General features: G+C 32.5%; 1 protein-coding gene across 1 annotated transcript in view; it reads right to left on the minus strand.

The window, feature by feature from the left end:
- Window positions 1-8,023: 8,023 nt before the first annotated feature.
- Window positions 8,024-14,074, minus strand: part of LOC108908452 (activating signal cointegrator 1) — a 15,931-nt gene continuing 9,880 nt past the window's right edge. The window contains exons 8-9 of the mRNA XM_018712491.1: window positions 8,290-8,484; window positions 8,024-8,138 (exon numbers count right to left, since the gene is read on the minus strand). Of these exons, the coding sequence (XP_018568007.1) occupies window positions 8,071-8,138; window positions 8,290-8,484 (263 nt within the window). The 3' untranslated portion in view covers window positions 8,024-8,070. The remainder of the gene's footprint in view (window positions 8,139-8,289; window positions 8,485-14,074) is intronic.

Below are 14,074 nucleotides of genomic sequence, written 5' to 3' on the forward strand. Positions count from 1 at the left end.
TCCTCTGTTTGTGAATCTTTTATAATCCTTTAAAAAAAAATTAAAGTTATTAAGATTTTTTAAAAACAGAGTCGTTAACGCAAAACGCGTAACTTGCACATCGAGCTGCGCCTCCACCATTTATTTTTGTTTTAATTTTTAATTGGACATAATTACCATGTTAGAAACGTATATATTTTTAAAATAAAAGCCTAGAAAATCTTACTGCCTGCTTATGTAATTTTCACTAACAAAATTTGACAAACACACTTTACACATAACACAAAATAGAAAAAAAACAATAGGTTAAAGTTAAAAAAATAATAATTAATAATTTAATTTTGCTTAATAAAAAAAATTGATAGGGCCAATAGAGGACAGTGTCAACTTGACTTCGTTTTTATTTGAATGCTCATTATTTTAATCTTTAAATATTATTAGGAAATCATTGGGTACCTATTATCTGTTTTTCTTTTCAATAGTTTTTATAACAGAGTAACTGAAATATGTGGATTTTCATTTTCATATCGATAACCAGTCCTGTGTGTACACTGTACATATAGTAATACCTATTTGTTTGAATAAAATTTTACTGTTTTTGAAAACTGAATATTTGAAAATATTGTTTTAATACTTAAGAAAATGAGTTCTATGGAAGAGGTATTTTTATTGAATCTTCTATTTAAAAAGGAAGAAAAGCGCCAAAGAAAAAAACACGCAAGATTTTGGATTCATCCAATCAACAGAAGCAAAAAGCAGAGGATGAATTTGAAACTTTATTAAAAAAAATTGTTATTGGACCAACAGCGATTTTTTCAGTACTTGCGTATGTCATCTGGAAAGTACAATGAGCTACTAGAGACTATTCACAAAGACATTTACTTGAAAAATACAAGAATTAGGCGCTGCATACCACCGTAGAAAGGCTGGCCGATTTCTTTTAAATTTCGTGTAGTCACGCTGCCGATTTACTTCGATTTTAAACGATTCATAGAATTAGCATAGTACGCGATCATCAAAAACATTCGCACTAGATACTCTCTAGCTCGTCTCGATCGCATCGCGGTATCCCGAGCAAGGGGAGCTGCCACCCCCATAGAAATTCGAAAAGAGTACAAAAATTTTCTTAAGCTAAGAAAATATTTAGATTGGAAATTTTTAATAAAATATTTTATTTACTTAAAACTTTATACTTTATTTTTATTAAAAAACATTTGTAATAAATTAGTATAAATATTTGTTGACAAAAGAATTTAAAAATATAAAATTTTATGTTAAAAAGTAATAGGTACATTTCCATATATTAAAAATTTAGCTCTGGAATTTTAAATTCAAAAAAAGGATAAAAACCTGGCTGAGAAATACTATGGTACAAAATCATCTGAATGGCATAGCAATGATGAGTATACATAGAAAGCTTATTTTTGGCAACCATAAAGATTTTAATAAAGTGGTCGACAAATTTCCGAAAAATCCGATTATGTTTTACCTAATTTTCGTTGAATTTCTTAATTTTTTTAGTTATTTATATTTTTTATGTTTTTTTGTATTAAAAAGGTTTTATTAAAAATATTTCTAAAAAAAATTAATTCCCTGTACCTATTTCTCCCATCCTCTCTCTTATATTGCCCCCCTCCCTGCCCATTGGCTGGCGCCGCTCTCGATTAAGAATAAGTAAAAGGATTAAACTCGATAATTCTTTAATACAGTTAAAACAAAAGGTGATGATAACAATAACTAAACTTAAAAAATGAGGCAAACGCTTTCATACTACATACATATTACAATCTATTCTCTATCTATATGACCTCCTCTCATTTCAAGACACATATCCAATCTTCGCCGGACCTCTGCATTTATTAACATATTAACATTTTGCCGTTTAATTCATTACAATCCTTTGTTATTTTTTCTTTCAAATAATTAATATCTCGCGAAGGGTTTTATAAACCTTATTTTTTATAACCTCCTGTAAAAAAAACGAGGGGTGTTAGAGCTGATGACTTTCCGGGCCACTGAATAGGTCCATTAAGCCCAATCCATTTTTCTGGAAAAATNACGACTTGAGGAGTGCTGCATTAAATTTTAAGACCGATCGCTCAAACGGTTCTTGAGTTATAGGCGATAGCGTCCTTAAGCCAATTGAAAAGATGAGTAAAAAAAGTTGATGTCCGTTTCCAAATATCGTCTTGGAGCGCGCCAGGGTTCGTCTTCAGGTTGCGGTCGTCGCTGCTGTAGGCACAGAGCGCGTTATTGGCAGACCCGGGCGAGATCGGCCGCGGTGTTGGCGAGATTGGAAACGTCGGTGAAATTGGTCTTCGGCGGCGCTATCGCCAAAGGGATCGGTTTGTTCTCATGGGGCGACGTCCGAGAAGCGGAGTCGCTGACTTGGGTCTCGGACGGCAGCGAGTCCGATGATGGAATTTATACCGTGGTGGTATTATTCGACGACGGCGATTGAATTTCCTACCGTGGCGGCTTTTTAGATTGGATTGGAAAGTGAGGTGAATATGACGATTTCGCTTCCTTTCCAACCTGATGGCTGCAGGCATGTCCGCGGTTATGGGACAACGTTTGGGATTGTACTAGGTGTTGAAAAATCCTGGAGGGCGATCGAAAGCTGGATTACGACATTTCTAAATAACGGTTTGTCAAAATAATTTACATTTTTATACCTACCTATTCTATCTATAAGTAATTATAACATAAATACTTACAGTAACCAAGAAAAACTAGATATGATTATAATTTATGGAGAGGGCCGAAAGAACGCTACATCTGCCAGGTATTTATACCAACATTGTTTTCCGCAGAGACAACTTCCATCAGATAAAATTTTTGGAAAGTTAGCCAGGAATTTGGCGGCAGATGGAAATTTTCAAAAGAAAAGAAGAGTTTTTAAACCCAGAAGGGCAAGAGATGAAGAACATTCGATAAAGATGTTAAATGGTCTGCTAGATCTCCTGATCTCACTTCTATAGATTTCTTTCTTTGGCCTTACCTAAATAATATTGACGACCTTAAAAACAGAATAAGAGTAGAATATCGGAGATTAAATGAAGAAACTCTAGAATGTGTTTGTAGAGAGGGACTGATAAACAGAGCTATTCTGTGTTTGAAGCAAATGGAAGTCATTTTGAACATTTGAAATAAGTATTTTTTTTAAATTGTTATATTATTATCGTATTAAAAAAAAATGTGTTACTTTAAAAAACATAGTAACTTGTTTCCACAGCTGGCTATCATTTTTCAGAATAAAGCTACGAAAAATAGGGTTCATCTTTTNGTAAGTAATTATAACATAAATACTTATAGTAACCAAGAAAAACTAGATATGATAATAATTTATGGAGAGGGCCGAAAGAACGCTACATCTGCCAGGTATTTATACCAACATTGTTTTCCGCAGAGATAACTTCCATCAGATAAAATTTTCGGAAAGTTAGCCAGGAATTTGGCGGCAGATGGAAATTTTCAAAAGAAAAGAAGAGTTTTTAAACCCAGAAGGGTAAAGATGAAGAACATTCGATAAAGATGTTAAATGGTCTGCTAGATCTCCTGATCTCACTTCTATAGATTTCTTTCTTTGGCCTTACCTAAATAATATTGACGACCTTAAAAACAGAATAAGAGTAGAATATCGGAGATTAAATGAAGAAACTCTAGAATGTGTTTGTAGAGAGGGACTGATAAACAGAGCTATTCTGTGTTTGAAGCAAATGGAAGTCATTTTGAACATTTGAAATAAGTATTTTTTTTAAATTGTTATATTATTATCGTATTAAAAAAAAATGTGTTACTTTAAAAAACATAGTAACTTGTTTCCACAGCTGGCTATCATTTTTCAGAATAAAGCTACGAAAAATAGGGTTCATCTTTTTTGCTGTTTTTCTAACAATATTTCTGATGAAACTATAAACTTCCTTACATAGGTGAATGCAGAAAAAAAAATATCTTCCAGAATTGATAAAAAAAATATATAGGGTGGGCCACCAGTAACGCCTCGGTCGCTAGGGACCAAACGGCAATTGTTACAGAAACCTGTTTAGGTGGGTATGTGTAGGTTAATTCCCTACATTTTAAAAATATTTTGAAAAAGAAAAAGCGTACCATTTTACTGCATTTTTGAAAGCACCATAAAAATAGGTTCTGCATACTCAGGACTTACAGTTTGAGATATTTCAATTTTAGTGAAAATGCAGGCTTCGCGTAGAAATTTAATATTTGCAATAAAAAAATAATTTTAAGGAAGCAGCTATGGAGAGTGTATTTTAGATCCTTGAAGTTATAAATTATTATATTTGTCGAAATGTAGCCGTAATCAACCTACACATACCCACCTAAACAGGTTTCTGTAACATTTAGCGTTTTGGTCCCTAGCGACCGCGGAGTTACTGGTGGCCCACCCTGTATAATGTGCCATTTGAACAAAAACAGTTGACTATAGCATGTTTGACATATGTTACCATAGAGACGATCTAATAATGTCATTTGATAGAGTTTGAGAGGCGATTTAAAAATAGAAAGAAAGAAAGAAACTTTATTTCAATAGGAAATACCTAATATACACAGTATCTCGTACAGCATATATCTATAATACTATTAAAATACAATATACAATTACTAACGAACGTTCAAATAAAAACGTGGTCAAGTTGGTTCTGAAAATTTGGACGTAGGGCGTAGCGTATAGCAAATGAACTTAAACGTCATCTGTCAAAGCGCTATATCGCCGNTTAGTTTTGGGGGCTAACTTTGGGGGCTAACTACACTCAAGTAAGGATTCCATGATGCAACCGGTGAAAATGCTCTAGAAAATCAAGTGTAGATCACATCCACTTGCTCTGATTGTAAAGGTGCTCCGACCGGTATTGTTTAAGGTACCTATAATAAATTTGATGTAAAGCGACTTCGCATGAAACCATGTTGGTCGCTACTGATATCATTTTCTAAGAAACTAACAACAAATCAAAGCTACAATTAAAGCTGCTTTAAGTGCACACAAGATAAGTTCAAAACTTATGTGGGATTGTTTACAAATGCTGATTGAACTGACCACCAATAATACAGTTAAACTGTGTTAGGTGCCAGGGCACAAAGGCATTTGTGGGAACGAGAAAGCGGATGAACTTGCTAGGAAGGAAAGAAAGAAATAAACTTTATTTAAATATGAAATACCTAATATACACAGTATCACGTAACAGCATATATCTATAATACTACATATTAAAATACAATATACAATTACTATATGACAACATAAAATTTAACATGGGTACAAATTTGCTATATATTACTGCTGCTGAAGGTATATCTGACCATAGAATGGTATTTTGTAACCTAAAATTTACTAATAATAAAATAGTGCCTAGAATTATTTCATACCGTTGTTGTAAGCACTTTAATTTGAACGATTTTTTAAATGATTTGTATAACATATCTTGGTTTGAGATGATTTATGAAATTAATCTTTATAAAAAGATCTCGATTTTTAATAAGTTTTTAATAAGTCCTTTTGACAAACATGCTCCTGTAAGAAAAGTAAGGGTTACTAAACCTCGAGCTCCTTGGCTGACTCCTAATCTAAAATTAATCATGAAACAAAGAAATAAGGCACTTCAAAAATTTAAACGTACTCACGAGCATACTGATTGGTTACAATACAAAAATTTACTAAATTACTGTGTCTCTATGGTACGACAAGAAAAAAAAGGGGTCAATTTTGGGTCCCTTACTTTTTATAATTTACACTGCTTCCATTTTAGAATCAATTCAACAATGTAAAGTACAAGCTTATGCTGATGATACTCAATTATATTATCATTTTGATATTAATGATCTGGATCAAGCATGCAATAATAGGTGTGTTCCAACAAGAGTCAGGGATTGGTTCCGAACCGTTTGAAATGTTTGGCCAGCTAAGTTTCAAATGTGTCTTCAGTGAATATATCGCAAGAATTAGTTGGATGCACATTTCTGACAGTTCGGAACCAATCCCTGACTCTTGTTGGAACAGACCTATTGTCAGCTCTGAGTTACAAACTGTAAGACAATTATCTGATGAACATAATTTAAAATTAAATTCTAGCAAATCAAAAATAATTTTTTTTGGTACTAAGAAAAAAGTACAAATATTAAAACTCAACTTTAATATTATAATTGATGGTATTCCAATTCCTATTACTGACAGTGTAAAAAATCTGGAAGTGACTCTTGACAGTAACTTACGATTCAATCAGCACGTGAAAACATTACTCCAAAAATCTTATTCTTTGCTTAGATAAATTTATAGTAGTCGTCATATCCTGAATAAAAAACTTAAAATTATGTTATGTGAGTCACTTGTTCTCTCCTATTTTAATTACTGTGATTATGTCTATGGTCAATGCCTTAGTGTACAAGAAAAAAATAGAATTCAAAAAGTTCAAAATTCATGTTGTCGACTTGTACACGGATTAAGAAAATTTGATCATATTTCTCACAAAATTGTAGAGATTAAGTGGCTCAACATGGAGAATCGACCACGTCACCATCTTGGAAATCTTGTGCATAAAATTTTATTATTTTAACCATTCCTTCTTATTATTCATTAAAAACTAAATTTGTTAAGCGTTCTAATGTTCATTCGAGGAATATCCGATTTAAAAATACCTTTACAATGCCACATCATCGTAGCGCCCTATTTAAAAGATGTTTTTCTTATAATTCTATCACTTTATACAATTCTCTTCCTGATAATTTTAAAATTTTTAATATTAACAAATTCAAGTATAAATTTAAATTATATCTATTGAGTGGACAGCTGATTTTATAGTTTATAGTTGAGGATTTTTATTTTAAACTTTTGATTATTGTTAGGTAACTGTATTTTATTTTAATTGTGTTATGGATTCTTTTCTAAGCGATTGTCTGTTGTTTTTTTTNACTTGCTAGGAAGGAAAGAAAGAAATAAACTTTATTTAAATATGAAATACCTAATATACACAGTATCACGTAACAGCATATATCTATAATACTACCTATTAAAATACAATATACAATTACTATATGACAACATAAAATTTAACATGGGTACAATTTGCTATATATTAATCTTACTTATTTTAGAAAATCACGAAGTTTATGTTTAAATACAGTTAAAGAGACAGAATTTTTAATATTACTTGGCAAGGAGTTAAATTCTTTGAAACCTTTATAGAAAATAGTTTTTTGCGCAGATGCTCATTTTGCATGATTCAAATATAAGCAATTTACATTTCTTGTATCATAACTGTGTATTTCTCCAACATATTTTATAAACGGCTCGAAATAGGAAGGTAATTGATGATTGACTATTTTGTAAATAAAAACTAATGCTAAATATTTCAAACGTAATTCTACAGACATCCATTCCAACACGTTAAGCATTAAATATATGGGAGTACTTCTATTGCATCGTAATATAATTCTCATTCCTCTATTTTGCAAAATTTGAAACTGTTTTTGCACGTTATTGTCAAATAAATATCTAAGACAGAGTTCATTGGCTCGGAGTCTGTGGTACATCTCCCAGTGTGGTCAAGCGGGCTCTGGGCAAATGGACAGAGACAGAACATAGGAAATACTGGACTTCAAGGCCAGGACATAGCCATTCTAAAGAGCTCATGGAGTATCCTTCAAAGGAAAGAGCAAATGATTTACTAGCCTTGAATAAAATCCGGCTCAGGAGAGTGACGGGACTCATAACGGGTCACTGTTAATTTTCGGAAACATGTACATAAGCCAAAGCTTGTAGACAGTCTGGTCTGCTGAGGCTGACTCGGCAGATGAAACTTCTCTGCAAGTGCCCGGGATTTGCACGTAGTAGAATGGCACTCCTGGGGAGACCTTATTTGGAACCCAAGGAACTAGGAAGAAAAGTGTCAGCAAGGAAGCTTTTGGACTTTGTCAAAAGGACAAAACTACTTGCTGAATAGGATTAGTAGTGGGACGCACAATAGGCCTAATTAGGCCACGGTGCCATGTGACTTATTCAGACCAATCACTAGGAAAGAAGAACAACAAATCAGGTTTCAATTTTTATTCAGAGACAAAAGATAAAACAAAACATTTCTAGGAAATATACTTAGCATGCTGTAAAGCCATCTTCGCACATTTGTGCAATTCCTTATCTAATGGATCTGTAAAAAAAAAACCAATTACATTTACACCTTAAATCACAATTTTTTAACTACAAACGGAATACCTAATTATATTATTTTAATTGTAAATTTTTAAAGATTTCATTATCAAACTTATTTCAAATTCCTAGACATAATCAAACCAACTTACATATTTTATGTTTGCCAATAATCGGATAAAATATAGGCAAAATGATTGGATTTGAACAAATCAAGACAAAGGGACTGTTGCTTTCTCCATTTGGATATTTTTTACGGTAGGCTTCTTGCTCCATGCAGTCTTCCACAAATACACAGCCGAGTAAACAGCTTGTGGGAAACTCCTTGGGAAATGACAAAGTGGGATCTAAATTTAAAAAATACATATGTAATATGTATACCCTTTTTATGCAGGGTGTCCCAGAATATGTGGGCAGTCTCTCAGGTTTATACAAGCAGACGTTAAAATAACAAGTCTCTATAAAAATTGAAAATCGATTTTCTTTAATAACTTTTAAAATTCTTTGTGCAATTTAATTATTTTTTAACACGATGGACAACAGATAAAACTCCTTAAAAATTGACCTATAAAAACGATTTGGCTTATTTGGTTTGTCAGGGACGGACTAGCTGCAGCACAATATTTTTTTTAAACCATTTACAATAAAGCCACAAAAATAATATTTTTAGATAGCTTGAACTTTAAATTAAAAAAAGGCACTCTTGATTGATATTGAGAAACTATTTTTGTTTAATACGATTTTTATTACATCCGTAAAGAGAAATAAGCCGATGATATTTGCATTCTTTCTGTGCCTATTGAAAAAAATGCCACTTTTATTTACATTTGTTTTTTTTTTCTAAAAATAATTAAATTGCACAAAGAATTTTAAAAGTTATTAAAAAAAAATCGATTTTCAGGGGCGTCCTTTAGGGGCCTGTATCTCCGTAGGCGAACCCTCTAGGGAAAATTTTTATAGAGTCTTGTCATGTTATTTCTCCTGTATAAATCCAAGAGATTGCCCACATATTCTGGGACACCCTGTATAATTTTTTTTTATGTTTGAATAGTAGTACATTATGACATGTGAGTGAAATAAGCTATTATAAGTGAGTTGTTTGATTTAAAGGTGCTTGTGCAAAAGAGTGACAAATTCTCACATACTTATAATACCATTTCACTCTAACGTGTGATGTACGATGTTTTGTTAAACAATTACAGTGTTTTAACGAAAAACAGACTTCAAAAGATAAACACATATTTTCTGCATTTCATTTTGACGCGCATTTAAATGTGATGGAGTCTGCCATAAAATATTCGATTAGAAGCCAAAGCTTCATCTTTGGGATTATCACAACAAATAATCTTTATTCAAAACTTGAAAAGTATGTACTATATATTATGCTTATTTGCTGAGCAGTAAATTACATTGACATAGAAACACAGTAACAAAAAAAAATTCATGTCAAATAAAGAATCTACTTTTTTTAGTCGAAAGAAACATTTCATTTTATTCGTTGCAGCTTTTGAAGGTGGGGTCGATTTCATTTGTCATAGAAGTGTCATTTGAATTGTTCGCTATATACAGGGTGTCCCTGAAAAGGATGGACAACACTTGACCGTATAGGTTCCTTGGATGAAAATAAGACTATTTAGCCTAACTTACCTATATAGAAAAGTGCACGCTTTCTGAGATATAAAAAAATCTAAATATAGAACAGACAACCTAGTTTTTTTCAAATAATTTTTTTGTGTCTATACCAATGACGACAGAATTTATATTTTTAAAAATTTTTCGATTTTTTCGATTTTGAGTAAAATTGGCATTTTTTACACATTAAATAATATAAAATTATTTTAAGATTATTAGAATAGTCTAGTACGAGGTACCATATAACAAAAACAAATTCATAACAATAATTAAAAGGTTCAGTGTCAAGCTAAGTGTGATTTAATTTTAGCTTACTTTGTTTTCATTGCAATTTATACTTTTGCTGAACAAACTGATGTTATTAGTTTTGGGGTATTGCAAAAGAAATTGTTGTGCTATTGTTCGAACATATGCTGAAAGATTTTCTAATCCAAGAATTCCAAATCACAAAACATTTGCTAATGCGGAGAGACGCCTCAGGGAAACAGGACGTTTTTTACCTGTAATATTATATCGTAGACAACGTACGGCCGGAACTATTGGCTGGAGGAACAAATTTTGGAAAGGGTCGAAGAAATTTTACAAGTTAGCGGCAGCGGTTGGTTTTCAAAAAGTTCCGTTAATAGAGTATTGATGGATAGGTAGAGGAAATAATACCCCTTTAAAATGACCACCTCGATCCCCGGACCTAAACCCATGTAATTATTTCCTTTGGGGAGCATTGAGGACAACAGTTTATACCTTTTCAGTAAATACAGAAAGCGAATTATGGAAAAGAATACAAAATGAAATTATTGTTATAAGAGGTAATGCACAATTATTGGATAAAATTTATTAATTTTGTAAGAAATAATGCTTGCATTTAAGAACAAGGCAGTCACTTTGAGCATTTACTGGAATAATATTTTAATGTGATTACAAATATCAATTTAGGTTTATTTAAAATGTTAATGTTGCCTTTCTTACATTTATTAGTTGATATTGTTTATTTAAAATACTAGTGTTAATTTTTTATTTTATTGATTAAGACTAAAAATGTGGTTATTTTTTTTAATGTGACGTTTTTTCATTATTATTTCCTGCTTTGAGGCTGCAGTTATAAATTATTTTTTACAAATAGGAATTTTTGCCAATATTTAATGTATAAAAAATTCCAATTTTACTTAAAATCCATAAACGATATCTAAATTTTGTATGAGCAAATAAATCTTCTAAAATAGTGCTTATTTTTAAAAATACAAATTCTGGCCTCACTGACGTACACCCAAAAAAATTGCAGTGTAGCCAGTGGCGCACATGCACTAGAAAGAGAACATTCTGTATATGTATTATCGCCAAATTTTTTATTTACGTTGCCCTTATATAAAAAATATGTGTACCAAATTTGAAGTTTTTTAAAAAAATAGTTTTCAAATTATTTGAAAAAAACTAGGTTATCTATTCTATATTTAGAAGACTATATCTCAGTAGGCATGCACTTTTGTATATAGGTAAGTTAGGCTCTTATTTTCATCTAAGGAACCTGTGGTCAAGCGTTGTCCATACTTTTCAGGGACACCCTGTACAGTGTGTCCCAGAAGTAACGCAAAAAATTTGTATTTTATTTTGTGTTACGTTTTCACAAAAATGCTAAAACACATCAATTAGTAAATAGGAATTGTCATTTTGTCACGTTGCTTAAACCTTTTTTGCGCTATGTTTCATAAACCTATGACGTCAACAACATTTTTTTTTAAATAGTACTACCTAATTTTTTAAGCGTAACTCGATAGTCCTTTTGAAGAGAAATACGTCGATAGGGTTTGGCCTACTTTACTTTGACAGGAGCGAAAAAAAAGCCAATGACTGGAATGGACATGGTTTAAAATTACAACAAAAGTAGGTATCATAAACTGGTGCGAGACCAGTACCACAGCAAAAAATGGAAATTTGTGGATGTTTTGAGTTTTTGTTGATTGTAGGTACGTTTTTATGTATTGATATGTTGACGTTTTCGTTTCGGTGATACGACGAACGGCAGTGTGTGGATTTTCAGTGACAGCTAAAAATAACATTTTGCCTATCATTTTCTATCACTGTCCTTGGCCTTCCAGATCTAGACAGATCTCTAACATGTCCAGCGTCTTCAAATTTGCGTACTAATCTGCATACTGTAGGTGGAGGTATTGGTTGTTCTGGATACTTGGCATTGAATAATTAACAGACTTCATCATAACTACGGATCCTATCTCCGTATCCAACCATAATGAGGATTTCAATTCTTTGTTTCTCATTTAAACACAACACCATCGTAATGTAAAGTTATGGTATTTGTAACTGTCACAATAATATGAGGCACTATTGCATTAGCTGTCGTCTTCAAAACAATACCTACATAGCCGCTGTGATCGGGTGTACCTACCAAATCTACATAGAAACATGTACCTACAATCAACCAAACCACATTTTTTGCTATAGCACTGTTCGCGCATAAGTTTGTGATATCTACGTTTGTTATTAATTCAAACCATGTCCATTCCAATCGTTGGCTTTTTTTTTTCGTACCTGTCAAAGTAAAGTAGGCCAAACCCTATATCAACGCATTTCCCTTCAAAAGAGCTATACATTTATGCTTAAAAAAATTAGGTAGTGCTATTTAAAAAAAATGTCGATGACGTCATAGGTTTATGAAACATACCGCAAAAAAGGTTTAACCAACGTAACAAAATGACAATTCCTATTTACTAATTGACATGTTTTAGCGTTTTCGTGAAAACTCAACATAAAGTAAAATACGAATTTTTTGCGTTACTTCTAGGACGCACTGTGTTTAAAAATTCATATGCTGACCATTTTCTGATTAATTGTTATATAGCTTATAGCTAAAATACCGTTTAGTATACTTCGCATACATGTAAATATAATTGTAAAATGCAATTTTCTTTGCAATTAACAATTACCTTTACTGGCGCATACTTGTTCTTTGGTCAGCATGCGCATAATGAACGATACGATATTTTGCAGCGGGCTGACGGGCTATGTATTACATGTGCCTTTAGATAACCTCCACTCAAATTCAAGATGTCCAGGAGAGCCCTTCAATAACAAGATAAACTATAATAGTGGTATTTGCAACTATCGTTTTCCTATATATTTTGTGTATTTATACAGTCCTTTCCTTCTAGGTAAATTTGAATTTTTTAAATAACTTCTAAATGAAGAATGCTATTTAAGCCAAATTTGGCATGACACATCTTCTTATAAGATACCATTTTTCCATAGAAGTAGAAGTCCCGCAAGCAACCAGTGGCGGAGTTATGGGGACTGATTCAATTATAAAAAAAAATAATAGGGCCCTACTGAAAATAAAAAATGATGCTGTTTTTAGATAGGACAGTTTGTTATTGACAAAAAGTGTAGATTCACTTTTTTCCTAACTCTTATAGTTTCATGGCAAAATTGATTTTTTGGAAGGGTGCTTCTAGATTCTGTCGATAAACTTTAAATAAACCAAGCAGAGAATGATGATCAGTTTACGCAAAAAGTAATGTGGTCAAATGAGGCAACATTTACTCGAAGGGGAATTTTAAACCAAAAGAACAACCATATTTGGTCCTACGAGAATCCACAGGCGGTAAGGGAACATAGTTTTCAGCATGAATTCCAATGTAACATATGGTTGGGTGTGTTGGACAACACTATAGTTAGTCCCTACTTCCTTCCGCATCGGTTAAATGCTGACATGTTTACCGAGCTCCTTGAAAATGGTTTTCAAGGTCTGTTAGAAGATGTTCCGCTTAATACTCGAATTAACAGTTGGTTTTTAACTAGATGGTTTGTCCTGCCCATTTTGGTAGAGGTCCTAGGGAGTGGTTAAACATTAGTTACCCCAGGAGATGGATTGGTCGTGGAGGACCTGCAGCGTAGCCCACACGTTCACCGGACTTGACACCGATAGATTATTTAGTTTGGGGTGCTGTTAAACAAAAAGTCTACAAGGTGCCAGTTAATACCCCAGAAGATCTAAGATAGCGAATAGCTCAAGCGTGTCGAGAATTAACTCCAATTCAGTGTCGATCGGCCACTACCTCCATAATTAGAAGATGTCGTGCTTGTCTACAGTCCGGAGGCGCCCATTTTGAACAAAATATTTTTTAAATCATTTCATTTTTGATTCACTTTTCGCTTTGTCTAGGTATAATATTAATTGGTAATTTTTTGGTTGTTTCAATTTACAAATAAATTTTCATGTATTGTTTGCCATCTTATTTTATTTAAAAGTACACAACACAAGTAAATGAAGTGACTACAAACCGCCTGAAAAAA

This window comes from Anoplophora glabripennis, unplaced genomic scaffold (assembly GCF_000390285.2).
Source record: "Anoplophora glabripennis isolate ALB-LARVAE unplaced genomic scaffold, Agla_2.0 scaffold343, whole genome shotgun sequence".
Taxonomy (NCBI): domain Eukaryota; kingdom Metazoa; phylum Arthropoda; class Insecta; order Coleoptera; family Cerambycidae; genus Anoplophora; species Anoplophora glabripennis.